Source organism: Sylvia atricapilla, chromosome 25, assembly GCF_009819655.1.
Source record: "Sylvia atricapilla isolate bSylAtr1 chromosome 25, bSylAtr1.pri, whole genome shotgun sequence".
Lineage (NCBI taxonomy): Eukaryota > Metazoa > Chordata > Aves > Passeriformes > Sylviidae > Sylvia > Sylvia atricapilla.
In genome coordinates, this window is record NC_089164.1 from 2999204 (window position 1) to 3026351 (window position 27148).

At 60.5% G+C, this 27148-nt stretch overlaps 1 protein-coding gene across 1 annotated transcript in view; it reads left to right on the forward strand.

Moving 5' to 3' along the window:
* Positions 1 to 6377: 6377 nt before the first annotated feature.
* ITPR3 (inositol 1,4,5-trisphosphate receptor type 3) overlaps positions 6378 to 27148 on the forward strand; it is a 38733-nt gene continuing 17962 nt past the window's right edge. Inside the window, exons 1-21 of the mRNA XM_066335750.1 lie at positions 6378 to 6863; positions 12813 to 12883; positions 16157 to 16278; positions 19189 to 19275; positions 19370 to 19528; positions 19648 to 19746; positions 20035 to 20118; positions 21083 to 21229; positions 21314 to 21409; positions 22379 to 22429; positions 22883 to 23025; positions 23151 to 23250; positions 23532 to 23692; positions 24396 to 24537; positions 24743 to 24904; positions 24997 to 25169; positions 25252 to 25371; positions 25737 to 25919; positions 26004 to 26255; positions 26480 to 26624; positions 26747 to 26894. Of these exons, the coding sequence (XP_066191847.1) occupies positions 6775 to 6863; positions 12813 to 12883; positions 16157 to 16278; positions 19189 to 19275; positions 19370 to 19528; positions 19648 to 19746; positions 20035 to 20118; positions 21083 to 21229; positions 21314 to 21409; positions 22379 to 22429; positions 22883 to 23025; positions 23151 to 23250; positions 23532 to 23692; positions 24396 to 24537; positions 24743 to 24904; positions 24997 to 25169; positions 25252 to 25371; positions 25737 to 25919; positions 26004 to 26255; positions 26480 to 26624; positions 26747 to 26894 (2734 nt within the window). The 5' untranslated portion in view covers positions 6378 to 6774. The remainder of the gene's footprint in view (positions 6864 to 12812; positions 12884 to 16156; positions 16279 to 19188; positions 19276 to 19369; positions 19529 to 19647; positions 19747 to 20034; positions 20119 to 21082; positions 21230 to 21313; positions 21410 to 22378; positions 22430 to 22882; positions 23026 to 23150; positions 23251 to 23531; positions 23693 to 24395; positions 24538 to 24742; positions 24905 to 24996; positions 25170 to 25251; positions 25372 to 25736; positions 25920 to 26003; positions 26256 to 26479; positions 26625 to 26746; positions 26895 to 27148) is intronic.

Consider the following 27148-nt stretch of genomic DNA (forward strand, 5'->3'; position numbering starts at 1 on the left):
TCCTGCCTGTGAGGGTGGGGAGGCCTGGCACAAGGTGCCCAGAGCAGCTGTGGCTGCCCCTGGATCCCTGGAAGTGCCCAAGGCCAGGCTGGAGCACCCTGGGATGGTGAAAGTTGTCCCTGTCCCTGGCAGGGGTGACACTGGATGAGCTTTAAGATCCTCCCACCCCATCCATGATCCTCCACAGATGTGCAGCGTGCCACTCCTGGTGTCCAGCAGGGCACAGGGTCCCTTCCAGCTTTACCCTGAGCATCTCTGGTGACATCCCAGCAGGAACAGCCGTGCTCCAACCTGCCACCTCTATTCCTGCCATTGTCACCTGGAGGAGCCCAGGCAGGCTGTGTGCCCCCTGTGCCGAGGGGAGCAGCCTCTGCCTGTCCCCCCTGCCCTCGGGGACATGCCCAGGGTGACAGAGGCGGTGACAGGGAGGCAGCGAACCCTGGGCCGCTCGGTTCCCAGCCTGTCACTCAGCAGGAAGGAAGGCGTGTGGTTTGCTCAGCGAGGGCTGTAATTAGGCTGATTGGCACTAACTTGCCTCAAAACGCCGAGGAGGAGGGGAGAAACCACAGCTCAGCCATTTTATGTGGGATTTTACTGGGAGAAACGGAGCCAGGACAGGGCTGGCTCTGTCCCTTCTCCCTGTGACATCCCCACGAGCTCTTTCAGAGCCGACCATCCCCAAGACGAGCCTCACTGCTGTACTCCCTGCTTAAAATCTGCCTGGCACAGCATCCCCAAAGCCCAGCTCGGGCTGGGATGGAGCTGAGCCTGCCTGGAGCTGGCAGGGCAGCGTGGGCTGTGTGCCCGGCCTGGAGCTGGAGCACATTTCCTGCCAGGCTCTGATAAGATGTGCCTTCATTCACGGCTGTGTGCTGACCACAGGCCACATGAGAGGGCCACTTGGGAGCAGAGGAAACTCGGCTTGGCCTGGCAATCCATCCTCCAGGAGCTGCTGGAGCTCTTTTGGGTCTCTGCAGGGGCTGGGCACGCTGTGGGATCTGATCCCAGCACTGCCCAGAAAATCTGCTGGGAAAATCTGCCCGTTTGTCCTATGCTGACACCCTGGAAACTCAGATTTTAAGGTTTTTGTATATAGTAATATATATGAGGAAAGATGAAGGATTTGGGGTGCTGGCTAAGTCCTTCTTCTTCTCCTCCTTCTTCATGGTTTGGGGTGGTTTTTTTTTTCTAATTGGGTGAAAAAGGCCCACATTGCAGACCTTGTGTGGTCACTTTTGGGGTTAAAAGTACAAATAATATAAGTGTCGCCTCGTTATTGGATAGTTTATGCTTAAGAAGACCTTGGAAAGAACTAGAGGCACCTCCATTTTCTACCTCGTTAGTTGGAGCTCACAACTCACGAGACTGTGCCGTAGATAAGAATTAATAAACACAAAACTTCTTTTTTAAACATAAAACACAAAACTTGTTTTGAGTCCAAACACGAAACTGCCACTCCTGTGTGTTAATCCCGGCTCTAACATGAAGAAAAGAAGATAAAAACCCCACAGTCAGAGAATCCCAGCCTGGTTTGGGTTGGGAGGGACCTCCAAGCTCATCCCATCACCCCTCCAGGCTGCTCCCGGCCCTGGCCAGCACTGATGGCACCAGCCTGCTCCGGGTGCTGCCCTGGGGTGCGGGAGAAACCCTCGGGTGGATAAAAGAGGCTTTTCCTGGGGTGTGAGTTGTGGGGTTGAGGCAGTGAGGCTGTCTGCTCTGCTCCCACACGGGCACAGCTCTAACGGGCCAAAAAGCAGCAGATTTGGGGCATTCTGAAGGTGGCTGCCCTCAGGTGACACTGGGCGGTGCAAAACCTCGGGCAGCTGACGGAAGGGATGGGAAATGAGGAATAAGGCTCTTCCCTCAGCCATCCTGCCATCCTGGCCTGGGGTGAGGGTACAGCTGGCAGCCCCAGCCCCTGCTCCACCCCCCAATTAACCCGTGTTTGCTTATTAGGGAAGTTACAAGCCTGTGCAAACACTTCCATTCGCTTTCGATAAAGCCAAAGGGAGAAGGGAAAACGACAAAAAAAAACCCCTGTATGTGAGGTGTGGCCGTGCCCTGCAGGCTCCTCCAGGGGTCTGGGGGGCTCCCGAGGGTCACTGATGAGTCCGGAGCATCCCTCCGTGTCACAGCGGTGTCGCGTGTCACCCGCTGGCTGTCCCCAACCCCGCACAACCCGCGGCGTTTGTCCCGAGCTCGGCCCGGTGTCGCTAACAGCAACTGCTAATTGTTCTCGCGCTCTGTACTATATTTAATCCCCTACTATTATTTTTTCCCCTTTTAATCATAAAAAGCCTAAATTTCCCTCGGGGAAGGTTATTGGCTCGAGTGTGGAAATGTACCTGTGCCTTGCATGGCGCTGGGCCACCGGGGCTTTGGCTGTATTTTTAAACCCAAGTACAAAGTGTCTTCCACGCCAGCGCCGTTTAACCCTTCCCAGGAGGGAGAGTGGGAGGAAAAAAATGTGTTCTAAGGGGGTTCTTCCCTTTTTCTCAGCCCCTGCTCGGAGCAGGATGGGTTTGGATGCGCGGACAGCAAGGCAGGCAAGGAGAAGTGTGGGATTTCAGGGATTTGCCCTGTTTGCCGCTGGTTTTGCCTCTCCCAGGCCCACCAGGGCACGGCGAGATCTTCCCTGAGCACCTCCTCCTTCCTCACCCTGCTGTTTCCCCGCGCTGTGGGTGTGTGTGAGGGAGGCTGGGGTGCCCCGAGGTAACCCGGAGCCTCACCACCTTTGAGGATGTGGGCCAAAGTCATCCAGTCTGGAGCTATTTCAGGGGAGAGCGGCTGCTCCCGCGGGAGCCCCGGCACCGCCGCCGCCGGAGCCGGCCGGGGCACGGATGGGACGGGCAGGAGCGAGCTGCTCCCGTCTCCTCCGTTAATGAAGTCACCCGAGGGGGCTCAGCCCTTCCCCCGCAGACCTTGGAGCGCCTTTCAAGCGGCTGCTGCAGAGGGGAGGTTTGGGGTTTGCAGCTCAGAGCGGGTTTGGGGTCTCTACCCTCATGCCTCTTTGCCAAAGCAGCGGTTTGATTCAGCGGCGGCTCTGAAATCCTCACGCAGAAGGAGGAATGGGATTGAAACAAGGCCTTTTTTTTCCTGGCCTGGGGTCAGTGCTGGTTTTATCCATCCCAGCTCCATCTGGGCTGGGAGGATGGGGCAGCAGCGTGCGAGGCTCCGCACGGGCTGGGCTGGCTCTGGGGGCAGCAGCGGGGTCAGAGAGTGCCCAGGATGAGGGGACAAATGGCCCTGGTGGCCCAGGAACCCCCCTGCTCCGCCTGACCCTCAGCAGAGCCCTCTCACTCCCTGCTCTGCCCGGCACAAGGGACCGAGTGTCTCCCTCTCTCCTCCTCAAACAAAGGCAGCCACAGATATTTTTCTCCCTCTCCTTCCGAGCGGTTTCACCCTTGAGTTGCCGGCCTCGATTTGGGATTCCTGAGGGGACCGACAGCCTGAGGGAGCCCTGGCATGGGCACCGCCACCCACCCACCCACCTCACCTGCTCCATCCCCTCCGTGGGTTTACTCCCAGAGCGCCTCTGGACAAACCCGAGCTCCATGAGGGCTCCTGTGGAGCTTTGGGGGCGAGGATAAAACCCGCAGTGAGGCGTTTTGGGACTCCAACCCCATCCCAGCGCAGGGAACCGCTCCCTGCTGCCCGTGGGAAGGGTGGGCAGGTAAGGGGAGCTTTGCCAAGGGAGCATCCCGCGGGCAGGGCGGGGGCCCGGGGCAGGGAGGGGACCCTGCAGCTCTTTCAAAGCAGCAATTTCAGCATGAGAAAGGAATGTGGCTCCCGGCCCTGCCAGGGATGGGATAGAGGCTGTGCCTTCAGGAATAGGGATGATTTCTGCTGGCCTGACTCACTGGCAGCCTCCTCGCAGCAGCTTCCTCTCGGCGAGGCAGAAACTCCCAGTTTTTATTTATCACACGGCTTAAAGTAGGGGCGAAGGAAGGAAATGTTCTTATTTTTAACTGCTCTGTCTCCCCGGGGCCTGGGCCAGCGCTGGCACGGCGAGGTGGCCACCAGGAGCATCCCCGTGGCCAGGGGCTCCCTCTCACCTGGGCACTGCCGGCTCTGAGCCATGCACGGAGTGTCCCTCAGGTCAGGAGCATCCCAGGGACCCTGTGCAGAGAGGGGACACGCCGGGTGGGCGCGGGGATGGCTCAGGGTGGGCACAGCAACTCCGGGGGCAGCTGAGAGCCACTGAGCCCCGGGGAAAAGTCATTTTTTCTCTGCTGGAAGCTGCCTGCCCGTGCTGCTGCTCGTGTGGGGACAGACCTTGGGGACCTGCTGGGGGTCCCTGTTTGTGCCCCCCAAAAGGACAGAGCTGTCACCATTGGCGGGGTGCTGGGGGTCTCTGTGCCCCCCAAAAGGGCAGAGCTGTCACCATTCCCGCGGTGCTGGGGGTCTCTGTGTCCCCCCAAAAGGGCAGAGCTGTCACCATTCCTGGCGTTCTCAGGGTCCCTGTTTGTGTCCCCCAAAAGGGCAGAGCTGTCACCATTCCTGGCGTTCTCAGGGTCCCTGTTTGTGCCCACCACAGGGACAGAGCTGTCACCATTTCTGGGGTGCTGGGGGTCTCTGTGCCCCCCAAAAGGACAGAGCTGTCCTGGACTGGAGGATGGGGAGGGTTTCACCCATCCAGGGAGGATTTGGGGATGTTGTGTCACCCTTCCCAGGGTTCAGAGTGGGCAGAGCGACACCCCTGGAATATTTTGGGTTCCTCACCCTCAGCTGAGCTGGGCCACTCAGCGCTGAGCTGGGCACTGTCACCACCCCGGTGGTGCCATGGGTGGGGTGGCTCCAGAGGCTTCCAGAGGCTCTGTCCCGCTGCTCCCGGTGCTCCTGAGGCCAGGTGTCCGTTTGTTCGGTGCCGCGGGGTTTTTTGCACTTCCAGAGGGTTTTCCTTGCCCAGCCCTGCCCGGTGAGGCCGGTGGCCCCTGAGCTGAGCCTCCGCTCGTGTCTGTGCTCGGAGCAGCTGATCCGGGCACCAAGTTTTGCTCTTTGGGGCTTTTCTTGAGCTCCTGTTGTGAAACCTTCATTTGCTTCTAAAAGCAGTGAGGTTCTTATTTTTTTTTTTTTCCTGATCTTCTCTTTCCCCCTCTGTTGCCCTGAGATAAAGGCTTCTAAATTTGTCCTGTGCTGAAAACGCAGCTAATCCTGATGGACCTGAATTCGCATCTCCCCTCAGAGGAATTGCACTAATTTTTTTTTCCCCTTTGTTCTGCCAGGGGACCTGTCCGTTTCCTAGTGGAAAGAAAAAAAAAAAATCACTATTTAGGGCAAGGTTCATATTCCCAAAACCTGTGTTTGTTTGCGAGAAAAGAGGACAGGAGGGAAATAAATGAGAAAAGCATCATGCTGCTTTTTTTTTTTTTTTTTCCCCTTCCGATATTGTTTTTACAGCAGGCAAATTTTTAATTAAAGTGAAGAACTGGGTCGCTTGTGCTGTCCAGAAGATGCTCTGAGGACGTGGTCCTTTCCCACCGGTGTTAATTCGGGAGCCTGGAGGTGTCGGGAAGGCTCCTGAGTGCCGGGACACGGTGGGCTCTGCAGCAGGGGATGGGGGGTCTCCTGGCGGTGACAAGGGCTTGGATGTGACATTTCGGTGCTGGCTGAGCCCTGAGCCGCTCTCAGGGCCGGGGGACGCAGGGGACGGGCCGGGTTTGGCACCGCTGCGGGGACAGGAGGGGACGGCGCTGCTGAGAGGAGAAGCAGGTGCGAGCTGGCTCTGCTGGGAGCGGAGAGTGGCTGCAGCCACCTGGGCTTGGGGAAGCCGCAAGTGCTCGCCTGGGGCAGAAAAATCCACCGAGAGCCGCCTCGGCCTCAGCTGGGGCCGTGCGGGATCCTGGGATGCGCTGGGACAGGGACGGGGACAGGGACAGGGACAGGGACCGGGATGGGGACAGGGACCGGGATGCGCTGGGACAGGGACAGGGATAGTGAAAGGGACAGGGACGAGGACTGGGACACGGATCGGGATAGGGACAGGGACAGGCACAGGGACACAGACCTGCGGCTCCCGAGGGTCACCTGAGGAGGGGCAGCAGCCAAGGGGCGGCACGGGAGGGGCCGTGCGGGCCGGGGAAGGAGCTGGGCAGTGACCGCTGGCTTTTGCCGGTGACTGCTGGCTGTGGGTGGGGGTCTCCCCGCGACCCCCCGAGCGTTCCAAAGGGGCAGGACCCCGGGCTGGGGACCCCGGGCCGGGCTGCAGCGGCCCGAGGGGCGGCTGGGGGCTGTGTGCCGGGGCTGGCTGCCCGCGGACACCGGGGCTCGCAGCCCCCGCACCCCCGGCCCCCCCGACGGGAGGCGGGTGCGGAGGTGGGGCCTCTCGCCGCTCCCCCCGTCCCGGGCGGCCCCGGGTCCCCTCCCCGCCCGCTGCTGCCGGCGGGACTTCCTGATCCCGCTGCATTGGCCGCAGGTAGCGCGGCTGTGCGGGACGGGGCACGGCCACACGGCCAGAGCCCATGCGGACCTTTAGCTGAGCTTCATCCCCCGCCCCCTCCTCCTCCTCCTCCTCCTCCTCCTCGTCTTCCTCCTCCCTCCCTGCCCGGCTCCCTTCCTGCCCGGCACATGTAAAACTTGTGCGTGGGGCTCCGCTCCCGTCCCGCTCCCGGTGCTGCCGGCGGCAGGAGCCGGGCTGGGCTCGTCCCCTCGGCGGAGCAGAGACCCCTCCGTGCCCCCGGAGCGGGGACCCGCCGGCCCCGCTCGCCCATGCTGGATTTCGGCCCGGGAAGGTGACTGCAGGAGGAAGCGGCGCCGCGCCGGGTCAGAGTAACCATGAATGAGATGTCGAGTTTCCTGCACATCGGGGACATCGTCTCCCTGTACGCCGAGGGCTCCGTCAATGGCTTCATCAGCACCTTGGGGTGAGCGAGGGGCTCCCGAGGCCGACCGACGGTGATCCCGGGATGGACGGGACGGGAAAGGGAGCCGGGCACCTCGGGGTGCTGCAGCAGGGAAGGGGACAGTGCCGGGCAGGGGGACAGGGGGTCCCCGGGCTCGTCCCCGGGCTCGCCCCCGGCTCCAGCTGCTGTCAGGGGCAGGATGTGACCCTGGAGGGACGCTCAGCCCTCCTTCCCCTGGCCACAAGAGGCTTCCCCCCATTAAGGGGCTGGGGGATGAAATGGGGTTTGAGCAGCGGGAGGGGTCGGTGGGGTGAGGATGGGGACATTGAGGGTGACAGCTCGGGCAGGCGGGGCCCCTCCTGGGCACGGGGTCATTCTGTGCTCCCAGCCCTGTCCAGCGTGGCTGGAGGCTGCCGGGGGGACAGGCAGCGGTGGCCGTGTCCCCCTCGGTGACCAACACGGCCGCTGGTCAGCGGGAATCGCTGCAGGGTCACCAAGCCCGTGGCTACCCAGGGCTGCCAGGGGCTGGGGACAGGACAGGGTCACCTCCGGGCTGAGGCAGCTCCATGGACGTGGCAGGACAGGCCGGGGGATGTCTGCCTGGCTTGGGGACAGGAGCGCAGACCTTGGGGACGTGTCCCGTGTCACTCCTGTGTCTGTGCAAGCCAAACGAGCAGCTGGAGCAGCCCCCGGCCACAGCCAAGCCAGCGATGCCACCTCCCACCGGGAATTCTGCCCGGTGGCCCGGCGACACGGTGGGGGACACGGTGGGTGACAGGGAGAGCTCCCACAGGGCCGCCCCGGGCACGGGTGGGATTTTCCTTTCCCTGACACAAGACCCCAAAGCGCTCCCCGGGGGGATGGGGGGGCTCTGGGGCCGTGCCAGCGCTCCTGCCCCGCGCTGCTGCTGCGTGTAGGAGAGGCTGAGCTCAGGCAGGAATGCTGACTTGGATGGGATTCCTGGGGCAGGAGCTGCCCGGCTCTATAATCTGCGCTGAATGCACTTGCTCCCACATGCCTGTGCCGGAGCAGAGCCGCGCATACCTGCGCCCACACGCGTTCCCTCCGCCACCGCCGGGCACGTGTGGCCTCTGGGCTGCTGCCCACCGGGGCTCCGTGCCCCTGGCCGCCCAGAAATGGGGTGCACCGGGGTGCACGAGTGCCCGGAATCCCCGTGCGTGCAGCCCTGTGCCAGCCCTTCCTGCGTCCCCGGTTTTGGAGAGGTGTCCTTGGAGCTGTCCCTAGGCAGGGGATGCTGAGCGCTCCTCCAGCCGCCTGGAAATGGGCTCTGCAGCGCTGCTTGCTGCCCCCTGAACACGTCCCAGGGGCTCGGTTAGAAATATGTGGATTTTTCAGAGCTCTGAGCCCTTTGCAGCTCCGGCCCTCACGTCTCCCTTTGTGCCAGGTGTTTTTCCAGACTCCCTCAGAGGCACCTGAGGAGCAGCAGGGTTTGGGGAGCCTCTTCTCCTTGAGCCCAGCACATCCTCTGCTGCAGCCTCGCTTTCCCAGGCCTCTGCTTCCTGCAGCTTCTTTCCCCACTCCCTCCTAAAATTGTTTTCCCTGGTGTCCTGAGACCTGGGAGACCCAACCACACCTTAAATCACTCCTGCGATAAGGGACCAGGTGACTCACCGAGAGTGCTCCTCCTGCCACAGGGACCTCACCGAGCTCATTTGCAAGGCAAACAGCTCTGCCAGCCCACGCGGGCGCCCTGCGGAAGCCTTCCTGACATCCTTCCTTGTGCAGGAGCTGCCTCTGGGATGGCCCGGCCTCTGCAGCGGGGGTTTCTCTTCGTGTGGCCACACGGAGTGTCGCCAGGTGTTGGTCACCTGAAGGGTGGCTGCTGTGACATCCCTGCGGAGCAACGCCGGGGGGCTCCGGGCTGTGGGGTAGAGGTGGGGAGAGCCCTGCAGCCCCACCTGAGGGTTCTCTGCTCCCCGAATCTCCCTGTGGGGGCCCCCGGGCACGGAGCCTCCCTTTCACCTCCTCTCTCTGCAGCGCGCCTTTGCTCGGGAGCAGGAAAAACATCCCGGGCCGGGCGTGGAGCTCGGGAACGCCGAGCCAAGATCCCCAAAGCAGCTGAAATGTTGTGGCCGGCCCAAAGCAGTGCCCTGGGAAGGGAGAACTGAGCCCAGGGCTGCCCACAGCGGCCTGGGAGTGACCCTGGGCGGGCTGGGGCACGGGCTGGGCACACCGGAGTGGCCACAACGGGTTTTGGGGACACGGGAGGTTGCTCCAGGAGGGTTTTGTGCTGGCCCATCCCTGCCAGGCTCGCAGAACCCTTCAGGGGCTCCGAACGGGCCCTGGCAGAGGGGAAGGGTGGGTGACAAACCCAGCTGGGCGCCGGGCGGCTCTTCCAGGTCAAATAACACCTGTACCTGTGGTTGCAGGTGGATTTTGGGGTGGAGCAGCTCGGGGAGATGCAGTTGGTTAAAGCGTAACTGCAGTTCCTCCGGGTCAGGATGAACCCGTCCCTGCCGGGGGAGGAGGAGGAGGAGTCCGAGCCCTCCTGGCACCGCGACAGCACCAAAAAGCTGCATTTTTGGTCACTTTACCCTCCCCTCCCTGGGGCAGCGCCCACCCTGTGGGTGCCAGAGGGGCTGATCTGGCCAACAACGAGCTCTCATCACCCTCCTCCTCCTCCTCCTCTTCCTCCTCCTCGGGGATTTCTGGGCTCTGTATTGGGGTTCTCCCGGCTCTGTCGGGGTTTCCCTGCTCCCGGCGTGCCCGAGCTCCCCTTGGCACCGTCCGTGCCACATCTGGGGAAGGTTTTTGCCCAGCCCAGCGGGCTCCAGCTGGGGCTGTCCCCGGGGAGGCCTCGGCAGGATCCGACTGCTCCGGATTTTCTGGACGAGCTCCTTTCTCCCCTGACCTCGGGGAAGGCTCTGCCTCGCTCGAGGCCAAACGCGCTGGCCCCGGTCCAGGGAATCACTTTGTGCTCGGCGTTTGGAAGCCCCAGGAAGCCCCGCTGGAAACGCGGCGAGGACTCCGGGGCTCACCAAGAGCCGGCCAGATGCTCGAGCTGCTGGTCAGGGCCGGGTCCCGCCCCTCCTGCTCCCGGGAAGGGGGAATTTGGAATGGTAAAATGACATTCCATGGGCGCATCCCGCCGCCTGCCTCGCTCGGGATCCTCCTCCCGGTGCTCGGACACCGTTTTCCCACTGAAAGGTGCCCTCGGCACATCCCCGCTGCTCTTCAGGGAGCTTCCCTGCCCCATCCCACCGCGGGAATGCCGGTTCTCAGCGGGAGCATGTCCCGGCCCCAACAGCCTCCCAGGTGGTTCATGTCCACTCTGGCTGAATCCTTTTTATTTTTAATTTTTTTTTTAATTTTCAGCAATATTTTAACTGAGGAATGTTCGCCCAGAGCATCGGTTTAATGAAAAGAACACTTGGCGCTCCTGCCGAGCGCGTAATCCTGGGATTAAAGATGCTGAAAGTGCCTTGAGATCTTTAACTAATTAAGACTTGCAGGCTGGCAGGTCATTGTCTCTAATCCTGCCCGGTGGAGCGGGGATGGCGGGCACGGGGCAGCGCCGCAGCAGGGCCGAGGGGAGGAGAGGCTCCCGTGCTGTTTTCTTCAGCGCTGAAAATAACCCTGGCAGGTCAGGCACTTCCTCAGAGAGCCCTGAGAGCGGAGGGTTTGGCGGTTTTGGATCGAGCCTTTCTGCCTGCACGGGCAGTGATGGGAGCTGGCGATGCGCTGAGGGTCAGGGCTTCACTCCCTGACCCCACCCGTGGGTTGGTGCCCTCGGTGGTTTTTTTGCTCCCAGGCACACCCCGAGGGTTTGTTCTGACCTGTCTCCCACCAGAATAACAGAACAGAAACCAAAAGTGCCCCCGAGTGACACCAGGGCTGGGCTGGGGCTTTGCCTGTCCCCTGTGCTGCTGCAGCCGCTCTGGATTTCCCCCTTGCCCTTTGCCCCTTTCACAAGGCTCCGTGTCCTGCAGGGGTCTGGGAATGTCCCAGGCTCCTTCCCTGCTGCCACAACCCATGGAAAAGGTGTTTGAGATCTGGGAATGTCCCAGGCTCCTTCCCTGCTGTCACAGCCCATGGAAAAGGTGCTTAGACAGCCCCAAACCCCCCGTGCTGCTGCCCAAAACCGCTTTGCTGGAGTTTGCAAAGCCAGAGCAGCCCTGTCTGGCCGCATCTCGTGGGTCTGGAGGTTTTTCCCAACCCCTTCCACGTCTTTGCTAATTGTTTTGAAGCTTCTCCTGCCACCGGGCAGATCGCTTTTCTGTCTTTCTGTGAATGCTGAGGCCGCTGTCGCCGGCCCCGCGGAGCCGTGAGGAGCCCGGGGCGGTCAGAGCCCGGGGCCAGCCCACGCCTCCTCACCAAGGACACGGCAGCACCGGGGTCCCCGGGTCCCCATCCATCAGCGCCGAGGCCAAATTCCTCTCTGCCGAGCGAAAGGAATCCTCCTGTCCTGCCCAGAGCGGCCGGGCTGGGGGAAAGAACCCGCATCTGCCCCGGGGGATGGATCTGCCCCGCTTTTTGCCGTCCATCTCCGGCGGTTTTTCGGGTCGTTTGGTTTGTTGGGGATACCGAGAGTCCCTTGGGGGTGGCGGGGACAGCGCAGGCTCCTCTTTGCCTCGCCGCTCCAGGCTGTGCGTGCCCCAGGGATGGATTGTCCCTGCGGGGAGAGCACCGCAGGCGCATTCCCGCATCCTCCCGCAGGTGGGGACACGCTTCTCTCCGGCTCCCCGGCGCTGGGGAAAGCGGGCGAGCGGGTACAGCCCGTCCTGCTGGAGCACCCAGTTCCCTGGGGAGCCTCGCACGGAGCTCGCAGCACACGGAGCCCCTCGGGCCGTGCTCGCCCCTCTGTGCTCTGGGCACATCCCGCTGCCGCGCTCTGCTTCGCCCTGCTCGGTAACTCTGAAAGGCGACGTCCCCTCCAGCCCCAAATCAGCCCCAAATCAGCCTCCAGCAGCCGAGACCAAGCCCGAGGGGTTTTGCTCAACGCTGGGAAAACAGAGGTGGGCAGGGAGGAGACGCGGAGCCTTGATCTGATGGGCAGAGGCTGCAGCTCGGATTAGATAATAAATAATTACTGGCTTTGGGGGGGCCCTGCCGCCCCCACCCACGGCACCTGCACCTCTGTGCCCCGGTGGGGAGAGCTCCCAGCCGGGGAAGGAGAACCGGTGAATAGAAGCTGAACTCCTCCCGGTTTTTTGCTGGATTTTGCAATATTTTGTTGGATTTTGCAATATTTTGCTGGATTTTGGTGGATTTTGCAATAACAGAGCTCTGCGTGCCAGGGGGAGCTGGGCAGGGCAGGGTCCCCTCTGGCACAAGTCACCAAAGAGAGGGCCCAGAGTGACTGCCACCAACCCTCCCTGGTCCTTCGCTGCTGTACCAGCCCTGTGTGGCCGAGGGAACGGCATGGGAAACACCCAGGGAAGCAGTGGGAACCCAGGGAAGGGGTGCTCAGCTCCTGAAAAAATATTTATGGGGGTGGGAAACAGGAGGTGCAGGTTTGGGTTTGTCACTCCAGGCCGGGTGATGGTGGTACAAGCACTGTGCATGCTCAGCCCTGCTGCCATCCCATTGCTCCTGACCCTGAACCTACACCTGACCTTGCTCCTGACCTTGACCCTACACCTGACTCTGTCACTGACCCTACAACTGATCCTACACCTGTCCCTGCTTTTTGTCCCCCTCATATTGGCTGACGGAGAGACAGGAAGACTGATCCAGTGATCAGAATTCGATTTTACTCAGCTTTTCCAAAAGCTTATTTACCATTTCAGGAGGGTTAATAATCCCTACTACAATAATTAGGTTAAAAAGATCATACAAACGACTCGTGCATTTTCCAACATTTTACTCTCCTCTTCCCTTAAGCAGGTTTAATCCCACCTTCTCGTAATCTCAGAGCTCTGTTTGTTCCTGCCGTGGCATCCTGCTTATCAAACCAACTGTGCTACTTCAATCTCTTACTCTGTGCCTTGTGTATCCTCGCCCCCTCAGGCTGGTGGACGATCGCTGCGTGGTGGAGCCGGCGGCCGGGGACCTGGACAACCCCCCCAAAAAATTCCGAGGTGAGGCTGGGGCGGCTCCGTGTCTCCATGAGTGACATCGGGGTCAGTGGGCTGGGGCAGGGGGGCACAGCTCTGCCCTGTACTGCACCCACCTGGGGGCTGCTGGAATGTTCCGTGTGCTCAGGGTGCTCCACACCCATTATCCCAGCGGGATTTGAGGGCCTGGATCACACAGGCAGGGTGTAAAGTGTCGCTGTAGGACATGAAAGAAAGACTCCAAATGTTTCACAAGGCAAGGAGAATCAAAAAAAGGCGGCTTTGTTTTCTAATTTTTGCTACCTTTTATAAGGTGTTCTGATACACACCTAACACGGTTGGGGAATAGGAACGACACCTCTCTAATCCCATTGGTGAATGAAAAACCAGCAAAACACCACCTGGAGAAAGGTTGTTTTGAGAAAAGAGAGTTGTTCACCAAGATTGTTTTGAGAAGAAACTTTCTTGAATTTTTTTTTCCTGGAGAAAACGTTAGTAGCTGCCAGCAGGCTAAAAATCTCCCAGACCCAGAATTATCAGGCCCAGAGGAGAGAGCTGGGAAATCTCCCCAAACCCGTGGCTGTGGGGTTGGGTTTGGGGTTGGTTTAGGGCAGCTGCTCCTTTCGTTCCCCCCGGTGTCGTCGTTTTATGTCTTCTTTTAAATAACACTTTTTAAATACCGGTTCCCCACTCTGCCTCGTGCCTCCACCTTTTCTCAGGCTGCCTTTAACAGCACCCACCCCCTGGCCGCTCTCCTTTCCCTCCACACCCCAAAATACCTCAAGACACCCATTTCCCCGCTCTTTTAGTATCCCACCAAGCATTGACCTGGGAGCGATTCCCATTAATTTATTCACGAGCCTAATTAACAACCCACCCAGCATCTCCAGCATCCCCCCAGCCTCTCGCAGCTCCATTTCCACCTGGGGCTGGATGCTCTGTGCGCTCGGGCTGAATCTCTTTTGCAGGCTCAGGTTTTTTTGGGCTCAGCCCTGCTCGCTCGCTATCAGGATATCCAGCTGTTTGTTTTAATGGCCGGAAAGGTAGAGCTCTCCGTGCTCGATAGCCATCGCCCGCAGCGAGGTGGAAACAACGGGCTGGGGCTGTTCCCTGCGGCCCCGGCCAGAGGCTGCGGGGGATTTTCAGGCGCTGTCGCCGTCCCCACATCCTGTGGCCGGACCCTGCCCTATCCTGAGCGGCACACGGGTCGTGCCGGGGCTTCCCGCTGGGAAAACAGGACCCTGCTGCCGAGGTCAGCTCGGAAAAGGTTCTTTGGAAATGCCAGAACCCACCTGGGAGCTGCTGCTGGCCCTGCCCGGCTCCGAGAGACGCCCGACACCTCTCAGTTATTTGCTTTTTTATTTTATTTATTATTATTATTATTATTATTATTATTATTATTATTATTATTTTGCGGTTTCTCCTCCCGTCGAGGCTCTTCCCAGCCCAGCTCAGGCGTGTCAGGAAAAGCTTCAGCCCTCCCAGGCAAGAGGGGGATGTGGGACCCTCAGCTGTGCCACTGCTGCCCCCAGTTCTCCGGAGGAGTCACCGGGAGGTTTTGCCCCCCCAGACATCTCTGGGTGGGAAATTCTGCCCCCAAAGCCGCTCTGGGTGGGAAATTTTGCCCAGGCCTCTCTAGATGGGATATTTTGCCCCCAAAGCCACTCTGGGTGGGAAATTCTGCCTCCAAAGCCACTGTGAGTGGGAAATTTTGCCCCCCAGGCCTCTCTAGATGGGATATTTTGCCCCCAAAGCCGCTCTGTCTCCTGGCAGATGACCCCACATCACCCTCCAGGGCAGTGCTGCTCCAGGAGCTTCCTTCACCTTCCCTCTTTTCCACCCCAATCCACCTCTCCGAAATCCGGCGGTGCTTTGACCCAGCTGCCAAAAATCTCCGGCTCCCAACACGAGCCGCGCTGGAGATTTCCTGCACACAACCCCGGCCGTGCCTCAGTTTCCCTCCTTGCAAAACCGGGGGCAGGGAGCGCTCGGAGCCATTTCAGAGTCGCTGTGCTGAGTTTTATTTCTATTTTTTTTTTTTTTTTTTTTAACCTGCCCCCGGTTTCTCCTTCCCACCAGCGCCTTTTGCAGCAGTTCCCACTAATTAGCAATTTAATGGGGACTGCTCGGGGCCGGGGCTGCTCGGCACGGGATGTGCCATTGGCAAACAGGTAAAACGAAATGTGAAACCTGGCGCTGCCCCAGCGGCCCCGGCCGGTGAGAACCGCGCTCGGCGCTGCCCCAGCGGCACTCCCAGGTAAATAAATACGCTCTCGACAGCGCCTCGGGCCCGAGGCCAGCCAGGGAAGGAACTTTTTATTTTCTTTTTTTATTATTATTATTTATTTATATATTTTTTAAATTTTTTTAATTATTATTTAAAAAAAAAAAAAATAAATTCTTTTTTGTGCCTGAACTTTCTGGGCTGCTATTTCAGGGCCTAATTAGGGCGATTCAGGCTGCAGAGCCTTTCCTGCCCTCACCCTGGAGCAGCTTCCAGCCCGGGAAATGGGGTTGGGAGATGTGAGGGCCTCGTTGTCTCCCAGACATCTGCTCTCCTGCTTCCCTTCCCGGAGCCTGGCCGTGAGTGTCTGCGCTTCCCGCCCACCATCCTGGGGGAAAACGGGAGAATGGGGGCAAGCCGCAGCGCAGGGAGGGTTTGGAGGAGCTGAGATGCGTCTTGTGCATCTTTTAGGATCTCGAAATAGAGCTGCTGACACGGAGGTTTCGGGAGCTGGTGATCCGGGTCACGGAGGGATGGATGGACGTGTGTGTCCCCATGGCAGGGCCACCACAGGCTCCTCCTGTAGAATCGGAGTTGCTTTGCTCCCAAAGCCACTCTGGGTAGGGAATTTTGTCCCCAAAGCCATTGTGAGTGGGAGATTTTCAGGCGCTGTCACCGTCCTCACATCCTGTGGTGTCCCGTGGGTGACGAGGGACGTGGAGGTGGCTGATCCTGTCCCGGGTCGCTCCTGCCGGGATCCTCTCCTCCTTTGGTGCAGCTGGGCTCCATCAGAGCTCCTTCTCCCCCCTGAAGCTTCCCTTCCCGAGCAGCGGAGCCATTTCCGATGGGAGCGCTCCCGACCACGAGTCCAAGGAGTGCAGTCATTCCTGGCCTCGTTATTCCGCCTGATTGAAATCCAGCCCGGCAGCCAGCACGCGGTGACGTGACCTCCAGCCGTGTCTCCCTCATGGATGGGGCCACCAGGGCCCATCCCAGCGGTGTCCCTGCCCCTCGGTGACATTGGCCGTGCTCGGGGACAGCCTCAGCAGGCTGTGCTCTGCTCTGTTCCCCAGATTGCCTCTTCAAGGTGTGTCCCATGAACCGCTACTCTGCCCAGAAGCAGTACTGGAAGGCCAAGCAGACCAAGCAGGACAAGGACAAGATCGCAGACGTGGTGCTGCTGCAGAAGCTCCAGGTGAGCAGGAGCAGGAGCAGGAGCTGGCAGTGCCCACGAGGCAGGTGGGCGACGGCTCCACACCTCTGGGGATGTGGTTTGGGGTCAGACGGGATTTCCAGCTGTGCTGTGCCCCTTGTCCCCTGCCCAGCCATTGCTGTGTCACCCTCCTCATGCTTCTTGTGCAGAGGTGCTGTGGCTGAGGAGCTCTGTGAGCACAGCCCTGCACCCTGGGGTGCCCCAGGGCACTCCAGGACCCTCCAGGGCACCCCAGGACAGCCCTCAGTGCCCCAGAATACCCCTCAGGACACCCTTCAGTATTTCAGGACATCCCAGGGCACCCCAGAGCACCTTTCAGCCCCCCAGGACACCCCTCAGCACCCCGGGACACCCCTGCAGGAGGGAGCTCTGTTTCCAAAAGGACGTGCTCCAAAAGGCTGGGGAAGGGAAAGGCTCCCGTTGGCTTCCCCGAGCTTTGGCCAGGGCCCACATCAAACATTGCACAACGGCCTGAGGCAGCTGGTGAGGCCCCGCCGATGATTCATAAAACCAGAGCTGGGGAGAGATTTCACTAAATCATCTCATCGGGCCTCGAGCCCGGCCCCACCATCCGCAGCTCTGCCTGGGGCAGGGGGGCTGGGCAGTGCCAGGACAGCGTGTCCTGCCCTGCAGGTGCCAGGACAGGGTGTGTGGCTGCTCCACGGCCAGCCCTGGGCGCTCCCTGGCTGAATCCCGGTTCTCCTGCTCCCGTTAGCCGGGCTTGGAACATCCCAGCTGTCCTGGCCACGAGCTGTCCAGCCCACCAGAGGCTCATTGCTGAGCCTGATTGATTGCACCTTGGGTAGGGCTCCTCTTAAGGAGATTCTGCCATTTCCTCGCTCCTTCCTGCTGCTCCCGGTGGTGTTTTTTCATGGCCCAGCCCTGCCCAGCTCTGCAGCCGCCAGGCTCCTGCCTGCCCCTCAGCAGGGAGGCTGAGGAACAGGCTGAGAGCAGCTCCCAGCCCACAGAGATGGTTTCCTGGGGCAGGAGCAGCCAGGTCTGCAGTGGAGCAGCCCCACCTGTGGTGCCTGTGGTTGTCTTTCCGAGCTGGTGGCCCTCGGTGCTGTGTCTCAGTGGGTTTGAGCCTTGTGTTTTCTTAGCCCACAACAGCTCAGACAGCCTCTCTGCTGATGTCCCCCAGTCCTCCCCAGTCCTCTGTGGGCATCCGTGACACCCCTGGGCTTGGGGACAGTCCCCACCCCATCCAAGGGACAGTGTGGGAACATCAGCTCCGGGAACTCGCGTGGCTGGGGCAGCCCCAGCTCCCAGTGCCAGCCCCACTGGCTGCTGGCGAGGGAGGAGCTCAGATCTGCAGGGAGATTTCGGGCTGCTGGATCTCCCATCGGGGCCCTGTTGCTCCATGGGGCTGTTGTTCAGCTCCCGGAGCAGCGTCAGTGTGGGATTGTTTGGCAGAGGGTTGGTCCTGACGGCAGCAGCCGGCCCTGCACGGGGTGAGGGTGGCTCCAGGTGACACCCAGAGCTCTGTGGGGACAGAGGGGTCACCCCAAGGGGCACCCAGAGCTCTGTGGGGATGGAAGGGTCACCCCAAGGGGCACCCAGAGCTCTGTGGGGACAGAGGAGTCACCCTGGGTGGCACCCAGAGCTCTGTGGGGACAGAGGGGTCACCCCTGATGGCACCCAGAGCTCTATGGGCATGGAGGGGTCACCCCTGATGGCACCCAGAGCTCTGTGGGGACGGAAGGTTCACCCCAAGGGGCACCCAGAGCTCTGTGGGGACGGAAGGGTCACCCCAAGGGGCACCCAGAGCTCTGTGGGGACAGAAGGGTCACCCCTAGGGGCACACAGAGCTCTGTGGGGACAGAGGGGTCACCCCAAGGGGCACCCAGAGCTCTGTGGGGACAGAAGGGTCACCCCAAGGGGCACCCAGAGCTCTGTGGGGACAGAGGGGTCACCCCAAGGGGCACCCAGAGCTCTGTAGGTAGAGAAGGGTCACCCTGGGTGGCACTCAAAGCTCTGTGGGCATGGAAGGGTCACCCCTGATGGCACCCAGAGCTCTGTGGGGACAGGTACCAGGTGCATTCAGAGCCCTCACCTGCTCGGGCACTCAGGACTTGCCCCATCCTCCCTCCCAGTGCCAAGCCATGATTGCAATTTCCAATTCCATGATTGCAGATGTTTCCCAGTTCCTCTGCCCTGAGGTGAAAGGGCTGAGAGCAGGTTGAGAAGGGGCAGAGGCTCTCCCAGCTCCATCCCTCTCTGATTCCTGACACAATTTTGGGGGAGCCCTGGGCTGGAGCTGCCCGGGCTGTGCCCAGCCTGGTGCCAGGGCTGTGGGCGCTCCTCTGCCATTCCCAGATTTGCTGTGGGAGCAAGTTCCTGCCTCATTCCACATGTGTCAGCATCTCATCACTGCTCCAGCTGCCAGAGCCAGCACATGGAAAATCTCTGTGGTTTTTGGAGGGGGCTGCTGAGCCTTCCCTCCTGGGGACCCATCCTGCTGCGGCAGGTCCAGGCCTGCTCCAGCTCTGGGCACGGTGCCTTTGGCTCCTTGGTTTTGGTGCTGCCAAGAGCCCCCAGTGCCCACAGCCCTTTTTTTGGGGTGTTTTACCCCCCTCCTCACCCTGAGCCCGGCATCCTCGTTCCGTGTCACCCCAAAACCTGCTGTCCTGGGGGGAGTTTGGTGCCCTTTTGGCCCTGTCCTAATTTGTCAAGTCCTCAATTTAAAGCCCTGCTGGAGTCCCTTAGGGCTGGTCGGGGCCACACCGTGTCCCTGGGCTGAGCTCTTGGGTGCTCCCTGCTGTGGCCCTGGGGGACAGAGGGACACTGACCCTGAGCCCAGAGCCAAGGCTGTGAGTGAGTGACCCTGCTGGGATTCACTCCTGGGGAGGGAGGAGGGTGCTGCCCCACTCAGCTCTTCTCCTTTGGGAGCAGCACGCAGCGCAGATGGAGCAGAAGCAGAACGAGACGGAGAACAAGAAGGTGCACGGGGACGTGGTGAAGTACGGGAGCGTCATCCAGGTTCGGATCCAACATGTCTGGGAAGGGGCTGGTGGTGCCTGGGGGGAACCTCGGGGGCTGCAATTCTCATCTCTCCCACCCTTGGCCCCTCCAGCTGCTGCACATGAAGAGCAACAAGTACCTGACGGTGAACAAGCGGCTGCCGGCGCTGCTGGAGAAGAACGCCATGCGGGTCACCCTGGACGCCACCGGCAACGAGGGCTCCTGGCTCTTCATCCAGCCCTTCTGGAAGCTCAGGAGCAACGGGGACAACGTGAGCACGGGGGCCCAGCAGGCCCTGAAGGGGTGTGCCAAGAGCTCCGCGCCTGGGCTGGGCTCCTCAGCGGGCGCCCAGTCTCATTCTCGCTCCCCTGCTCCCATTTTGCTCCCCAGGTAGTCGTGGGAGACAAAGTCATCCTGAACCCCGTGAACGCCGGGCAGCCGCTGCACGCCAGCAACTACGAGCTGGCTGACAATGCTGGCTGCAAGGAGGTACAGGAGGGCCTGGGGGGCTTTTTCTTCCTTCCCCTTCCCCTTCCCCTTCCTTTTTTTCCCTTCCCCTTCCTTTTTTTCCCTTCCCCTTCCTTTTTTTCCCTTCCCCTTCCTTTTTTTCCCTTCCCCTTCCTTTTTTTCCCTTCCCCTTCCTTTTTTTCCCTTCCCCTTCCTTTTTTTCCCTTCCTTCCTTTCCTTCTTTTTTCTCCCCCCTTCTTTTTTCTCCCCGCTTCTTTTTCCTTTTTCCCCCTTCTCCTGGGATCCTGACCACGCTCTCTTGCTCTGTAGGTGAACTCGGTCAATTGTAACACCAGCTGGAAAATCAACCTGTTCATGCAGTTCTGCGACCACATGGAGGAAGTGCTGAAGGGGGTAAGGAAGGAGGTTTGGGGGGACAGGACGTGTGACAAGGGCACTGAAGAGGTCCTGCCCTGGGGGCCGTAATTCCTGCGAGAATTCATCGCCCGGAGAGCAGCACAGTGAGGCAGAGTGGGATATTTTAGGATATCTGCTGGCAGCAGGGAGCTGAGGGCACCAATTACCGAGCTCAGGGTGTTAAACTGATTTTTGGGGACAACCCCAGGGCCACGCAGTGTCACCAGTGGCTTCTTGTGCAGGGACAATTCCAGCTGCCCAGCCCTGCCGTTGCCTGGGAAAGGAACTTTCCCTGCTGAGCTATTGTTCAGGGCCAAGGTCCTCCAGGAAGCAGCTGGCTGGATGTGGATTGTTAGGATCTTACAGCCCTTCATCCCCAGGTGCTGTGCTTATCCCAGCTTCCCACATCCTCCTTCCCGGGGTGTTAATGCCTTTACCAGGTCAGGGAGTGGAGCCTCTGCCTGCTCCAGGGCTGGGAAGTGATGGATTCACATCCATTTATCCCCTGGGGGTGGAGGCAGAGGGGTCACTGCGTGGATAATGGGAGTGGTGGCAGTGCAGGGTGCCTGTGCCCTGTCCCCTGGGCTCAGAGGAGTGTTTGTGCTGCCTGGGGCAGGTTTTAGCAGAGCTCAGGGAGGTTGGGTGGGCAGAGGTGACAGTGCCCTGTGGTCCCCAGGGTCCCAGAGTTGTGTCCAGGAGGAACCCTGTCCCCTTTGCAGCATGAGGGGTCACAAGAGGAGATGCATTGCAGGAGAGCCTTAACTCTCACTGAGTGGTTAAACACGGGAACAGACTCCCCAGGACTCACCATCCCTGGAAGTGCTCAAAAACAGACACTTCAGCATGTGGTTCAGTGGGCATGGTGGTGAGAGATTGGACTTAATGACCTCGGAGGTATTTCCCAGCCTGAAAGACTCCAGGATCCTTTGACCCTGACCCTCACCCCTGTGTCCTGGTGCAGGGGGACGTGGTGAGGCTGTTCCACGCCGAGCAGGAGAAGTTCCTCACCTGTGACGAGTACAAGGGCAAGCTGCACGTCTTCCTCCGCACCACCCTGCGCCAGTCGGCCACCTCGGCCACCAGCTCCAACGCCCTGTGGGAGGTGGAGGTGAGCAGGGGGGGCACGGAGGGGTGTTTGGAGACCTCCCAGTCCCTCCTGCGCTGTGGCTGAGCTGTGCCCTGCCTCTCCCAGGTGGTGCACCACGACCCGTGCCGAGGGGGGGCCGGCCACTGGAATGGCTTGTACCGCTTCAAGCACCTCGCCACGGGAAACTACCTGGCAGCAGAGGTAAGAGGGGTGCAGGAACCTGCCCTGGGGCTCTGGCACCCCTTGCTAAGGCAGTGCCCATCTCGGGCAGGGAGTGATTCCCAGCGTTTCCTCTGGTCCCCTCCACTTTGCTCCCTTCGGCTCCTCCTTGCTCACAGACGTTGGCACCTGACCCCCGTCATCGTTTAGGACCAAACTTCACCCCTGAAATCCCCCAGTGAAGGGATTCCCTTGCTCAGATTTGGGGTTTGGCTCCTTTTCTGGCCCCGGGGGACAGAAGGGGGTGGCTGAGGCGTTTCTGTGCTCACCCCACGCCAAGGGAGCCACTGGCACAGCCCGGTGCGTTGGAAGTGGGACGTGACTCATCCTGGCAGAGGGTGGGGGCAAAATCTGGGTCTGGAAGCACCATCTGCCAGGTTTTTCTGCTCCCATTTAAGGCCAGCTCAAGGCCTCCTGAAGGAGTTGCTGCCCTTGGATAATGGGGGGTGTTTGGCACTGCCAGGACTGAGGGCTGTGCTCTGCTGCCAGGGCAGCAGGGACATCCTGGGGATGTGCCCCAGCTGGAGAAGACACCCAAGGGTGGCCCTCAGGGCCCTTCCATCACTGCAGGGTGGAAAACAGCCAACTCTGGGGCTCTGAAATGGGTGCTTTAAACCCAAAAATACTCTGTTAACACCTGAAGACAAAAGAAGATCTCAGACTGAGCCCATCCTGGGCCGGTGCTGCTCACTGGGAGCTCAGCCTGGAGCCTCCAGGGAGTTGTTGCTGCCACACGGAGCCCAGGTCTGCTCCCCTGGGCTCCCCCATCCTGCTGCCAGGGCTGGGACACCGTGCACTGGGCACCGCCACATCCTCCAGCCCCACCTGGGCAGGTTTCCTCCCCGTGCTGTGTTCAGGGAAAGCAGGAATAGGGATCACACACCACCCCCAGGGGTTTGGAGGGACTGACCGACTGACAGCTGCTTTTCATCTCCCTCTTTAACTTTCCAGGAAAACCCAAGTTATAAAGGAGACGTGGCTGAGCCCAAAGCAGCGCCCACGGTGAGCAGAACCGCTGCTGCCGCTGCCCCAACCACGCCAGCTCTCAGCCAGGGCCTGAAAGCAGGGAAATGCCCCAAAACAGAGCCCTCTGAGGGGACTGCAGCCGAGTTTGTCCCGCAGCACCTCCCTTAGAGCAGTGTCCCACCTGTGAGAGGGACAGGTTTGGCAGTGTCCCACCTGTCAAACCTCTCAGAGGTGTCCCAGTGCATGTTGGCTCCCCAGAGACCACGGGGAAATTTGGTAGATGAGCGAGTTGGATGTTCAGGGGGGAGTTTTCTGTGCTGTTGGTGAGGTTTGCACCGGGGGGGGCCTCGTAGCTCAGGTGCACCCACGCCGCTTGTGCTCCGCTCGTGCGAGGCTCAGCCCTGGCAAAGCTTCTGCTGCGTCCCCCCCGATGCTGAGGGCGCAGGGGACCCCCGGGCCGGGCTCAGAGACCCCCTCCCCACCGTGCAGGGGGGCAGCAGCCGCGCCAGCCGCAGGAACACCGGGGAGAAGATCAAGTACCGGCTGGTGGCCGTGCCCCACGGCAACGACATCGCCTCCCTCTTCGAGCTGGACCCCACCACGCTGCAGAAGACGGATTCCTTCGTCCCACGGTAGGGCAGGAGGAGGGGAGACTGAGTGCTGGGGGAAGGACAGGGCTGGAATGTCCCCAGGAGGGGACACCGCTCGCCAGGACGCTCTCTGGGGGTCACTCAGCAGGACGTTGTGCTGTTGGCAGGAATTCCTACGTGAGGCTGCGCCACCTCTGCACCAACACGTGGATCCAGAGCACCAACGTGCCCATCGACATCGACGAGGAGAGGCCCATCCGCCTCATGGTAGGGCCCCGCTCCCTCCTCTCTCCTGGGGTTTATTCCGTGTTCTCCAGGAGCTCTTAGGGTGCTCCTTCCCTCCCAGCACCCGTGGACTGAAACACCCTGGATGATCCAAAGGGGTGGGGGGACACCAGCCTGGAGCCCACCCCAGAGCCCAGAGCCCACCCCAGCCCCTCTGGTGGGGACAAGCTGTGTCACTGACGTCAGCAGGGGTGGTGGCAGACGGTGGGGACACGCCTGTCATGGCCCTGTCTGTGTGACACTGCTTCTCCCTTACTTCCCAGCTGGGCACGTGCCCCACCAAAGAGGACAAAGAAGCTTTTGCCATCGTCTCTGTGCCCGTGTCTGAAATCCGGGACCTGGACTTCGCCAACGACGCCAGCTCCATGCTGGCCAACGTGGTGGAGAAGATGAACGAGGGTTTCCTCAGCCAGAACGACCGGAGGTAAAAGACCCCTGGGGATGGGGCTGTGCTGGGCTCCTCCATGGGCTCCCCAGCAGGATGAGGCTCCTGCCTGGTGCTGGGGCCAGTGCTGCCCTCGCTTCCCTGCCCACAGCCCCAATCCACGCCTGCTTCTCCCAGGAGCCTGGCGAGGAAACCAGATAACGGCACAGCCCTGCTCCGGCGTCTCCTAGAAAAATATCCTAGAAAAATATCCCAGAAAAATATCCTAGGAAAATATCCGAGGGGCTGGGAGATGGCTCCGTGATAGGGGCAGCCGCCTTAGTCACTGTATTATTTTTAGGTGGGTGGGTTCTTGGTGCTTCCTGAGCAGACACAGATCCCTGTGGGACAGAGCGAGCGGCTGCCACCCTGCCAGCCTGGCCCACGGGGTGACCACGGGGTGACCACGGGGTGACCATGGAGTGACGGCAGGGGGTGACCACGGGGGCAGAGGTGTTAAATGCAGAATCCCGGGTGTAAGCCACAGGCAAAGCCCCCTCCAGACATTCGCCCTGGCACGAACAGGAACCACAGGGGCTGCAGATCCAGCCCTTGATCCATCAAGGAGTGCAAGATCAGCCAGCAGCTCCCCTGGCAGGTTTCTGAGGCTCTTTGGTCCCCAAAACCCACCAACATCACTGCAGGGACCTGAGTCTGGGCAGCTGAGCAGCCCCCAGCCCACTCACCCCTTGTCCCTTCACAGGTTCGTGATCCAGCTACTGGAGGACTTGGTGTTCTTTGTCAGTGATGTCCCCAACAATGGCCAGAACGTGCTGGACATCGTGGTGACCAAGCCCAACCGGGAGCGGCAGAAGCTGATGCGGGAGCAGAACATCCTGAAGCAGGTGGGTGGCCCTAGGGCCCTGCATCCCAGCAAGGCTGGGACGTGTCCTGTGGAGATGTCCTGTCCTGCTCAGGGCCACTCTGGGGGCCAGAGGGATGGAAAACCCCACGGAGGAGGGTCTGGCCTCCAGCTCATGCTGTGGTGTCCAGCCATGCACAGGGGGCTGGTGTGGAGCAGGACGCAGCCCTGATGTCTTCTTTGCGCAGATCTTTGGGATCCTGAAGGCCCCTTTCAAGGACAAGGGCGGGGAGGGGCCCCTGGTGAGGCTGGAAGAGCTGTCGGACCAGAAGAACGCTCCCTACCAATACATGTTCCGCCTGTGCTACCGCGTGCTCCGGCATTCCCAGGAGGATTACCGCAAGAACCAGGTGCTGGAGGGCGGGATGTGACCCCCCATCCCCATGGAGCCTCGGGGGGACACGGGGACGTCGCTCACAGCCCCTCTCTGTGCCCGCTGCAGGAGCACATTGCCAAGCAGTTCGGAATGATGCAGTCTCAGATCGGCTACGACATCCTGGCCGAGGACACCATCACAGCGCTGCTGCACAACAACCGCAAGCTGCTGGAGAAGCACATCACCAAGACCGAGGTGGAGACCTTCGTCAGCCTGGTGCGCAAGAACCGCGAGCCACGGTGCGTGTGGAGTCCCTGCGGGGTGTGAGGGGAGCCACGGGGAGCCCCCCTCTGACGGCACAGCTGCCTCTGCCCCCGGCAGGTTCCTGGATTATCTCTCGGATCTCTGCGTGTCCAACCACATCGCCATCCCCGTCACGCAGGAGCTGATCTGCAAGTGCGTGCTGGACTCGAAGAACAGCGACATCCTCATCAAAACCGAGTGAGTGGCTGAGGGAGAGGGTTTGCACCTCAGGTTTGTCGGGGTTGGATGTCAGGAGCCCACCAAAGCCGCTTGCTCTGCAGCTGGAGAGAGAGAGAAAAGCTATCGAAGGGTTGGGATAAGAACCAGGAGAAATCACTCATCAAATACTATCGCAAGCAAAACAGGCTTTGGTTAGGGATATAATTTAAGTTTATTCTTAATAAATCAGAGCAGGATAATGAGAAGTTAAACCCTTAGAAACACCTTCTCCCCACCCTACAAGGAACCCACTACAGGCTGGGCCTGGTCCCACTCTGTCACCCCTCGAGGTGCAGCCCCTCCATCCATGGGAGCATCTCCAGATTTCCCCTTTCCTGTCCCAGGCTGAGGCCAGTGAAGGAGATGTCCCAGACCCACGAGTACCTGAGCATCGAGTACTCGGAGGAGGAGGTCTGGCTCACCTGGACGGACAAGAACAACGACCACCACGAGAAAAGCATCCGGCAGCTGGCACAGGAGGCCCGGGCTGGCAATGCCCACGACGAGAACGTCCTCAGCTACTACAGGTGACACTCCTGTGGCACCTCCTCTCCAGGTGAGGCTGTGAGGGTTGCACGGCCTCACTCCCTCTCCCCCTCACCCCCGGGCAGGTACCAGCTGAAGCTCTTTGCCCGCATGTGCCTGGACCGCCAGTACCTGGCCATCAAGGAGATCTCCCAGCAGCTGGGGGTGGACCTGATCTTCCTGTGCATGGCAGATGAGATGCTGCCCTTCGACCTGCGCGCCTCCTTCTGCCACCTCATGCTGCACGTGCACGTGGACAGGGACCCCCAGGAGCTGGTGATGCCCGTGAAGTTTGCCCGGCTCTGGACGGAGATCCCCACAGCCATCACCATCAAAGAGTGAGACACACCAGGGCTCGGGGTGGCTTTGAGGGACAGGGGGTGGCAGGGGAGCGTTTGTGGAGTGACCTGGGTAGGTCTGAGCCCTCAGGAGGAAGTGAGCTCCATCTGTCACAGCATCACTGCTGGTCATGGTGGCTCAGGAGCTGCCAGGACAGTGCTCCTGCCAGCTGGGTGTGAGGACACCCGCTGTCCCCAGCTCACCCCCATGTGTCCCCCTGCAGCTACGACTCCAACCTCAACGTCTCGCGTGACGACAAGAAGAACAAATTTGCCAGCACCATGGAGTTCGTGGAGGACTATCTCAACAACGTGGTGAGCGAGGCCGTGCCCTTCGCCAACGAGGAGAAGAACAAGCTCACCTTTGAGGTGCGGGCGCTCCTGTGTCACCGGCACCTTGCAGGGTGTGACACTGTCTGGCTGCTGGTGCCCCTGCGGTGTCCCTGTCCCCCACCATGGGCCAGGTCTGGAGCTGCCTTGTCCTTCCCCAGGTCGTCAGCCTTGCCCACAACCTCATCTACTTCGGCTTCTACAGCTTCAGCGAGCTGCTGCGCCTGACACGGACCCTGCTGGGCATCATCGACTGCGTCCAGAACCCTCAGCTGATGATGCAGGCGGTCTACAACGATGAGGTGGCAGGTGAGTCCCTGTTCATGGCCAGGGAGGTGTTTCCTGTAGTCTGCCCAGAGTTTTCCCTGGTCTGCCCAGTGCTTTCCCGTTTTGGTGGCAAGAAAACCAGACACTGGCTCGCTGATGTGGCTGGGTGTGCAGCAGGACATGGGGTGGTGAGCCCGTGCCCGTGCCAAAACAAATACTCTGTTCCTTCTGCTCATTCTCTGATTAAGTCTAGAGCATTTTCCAGTCCAAGTGGGTCCTTCCTTGGTCCTCTGCCG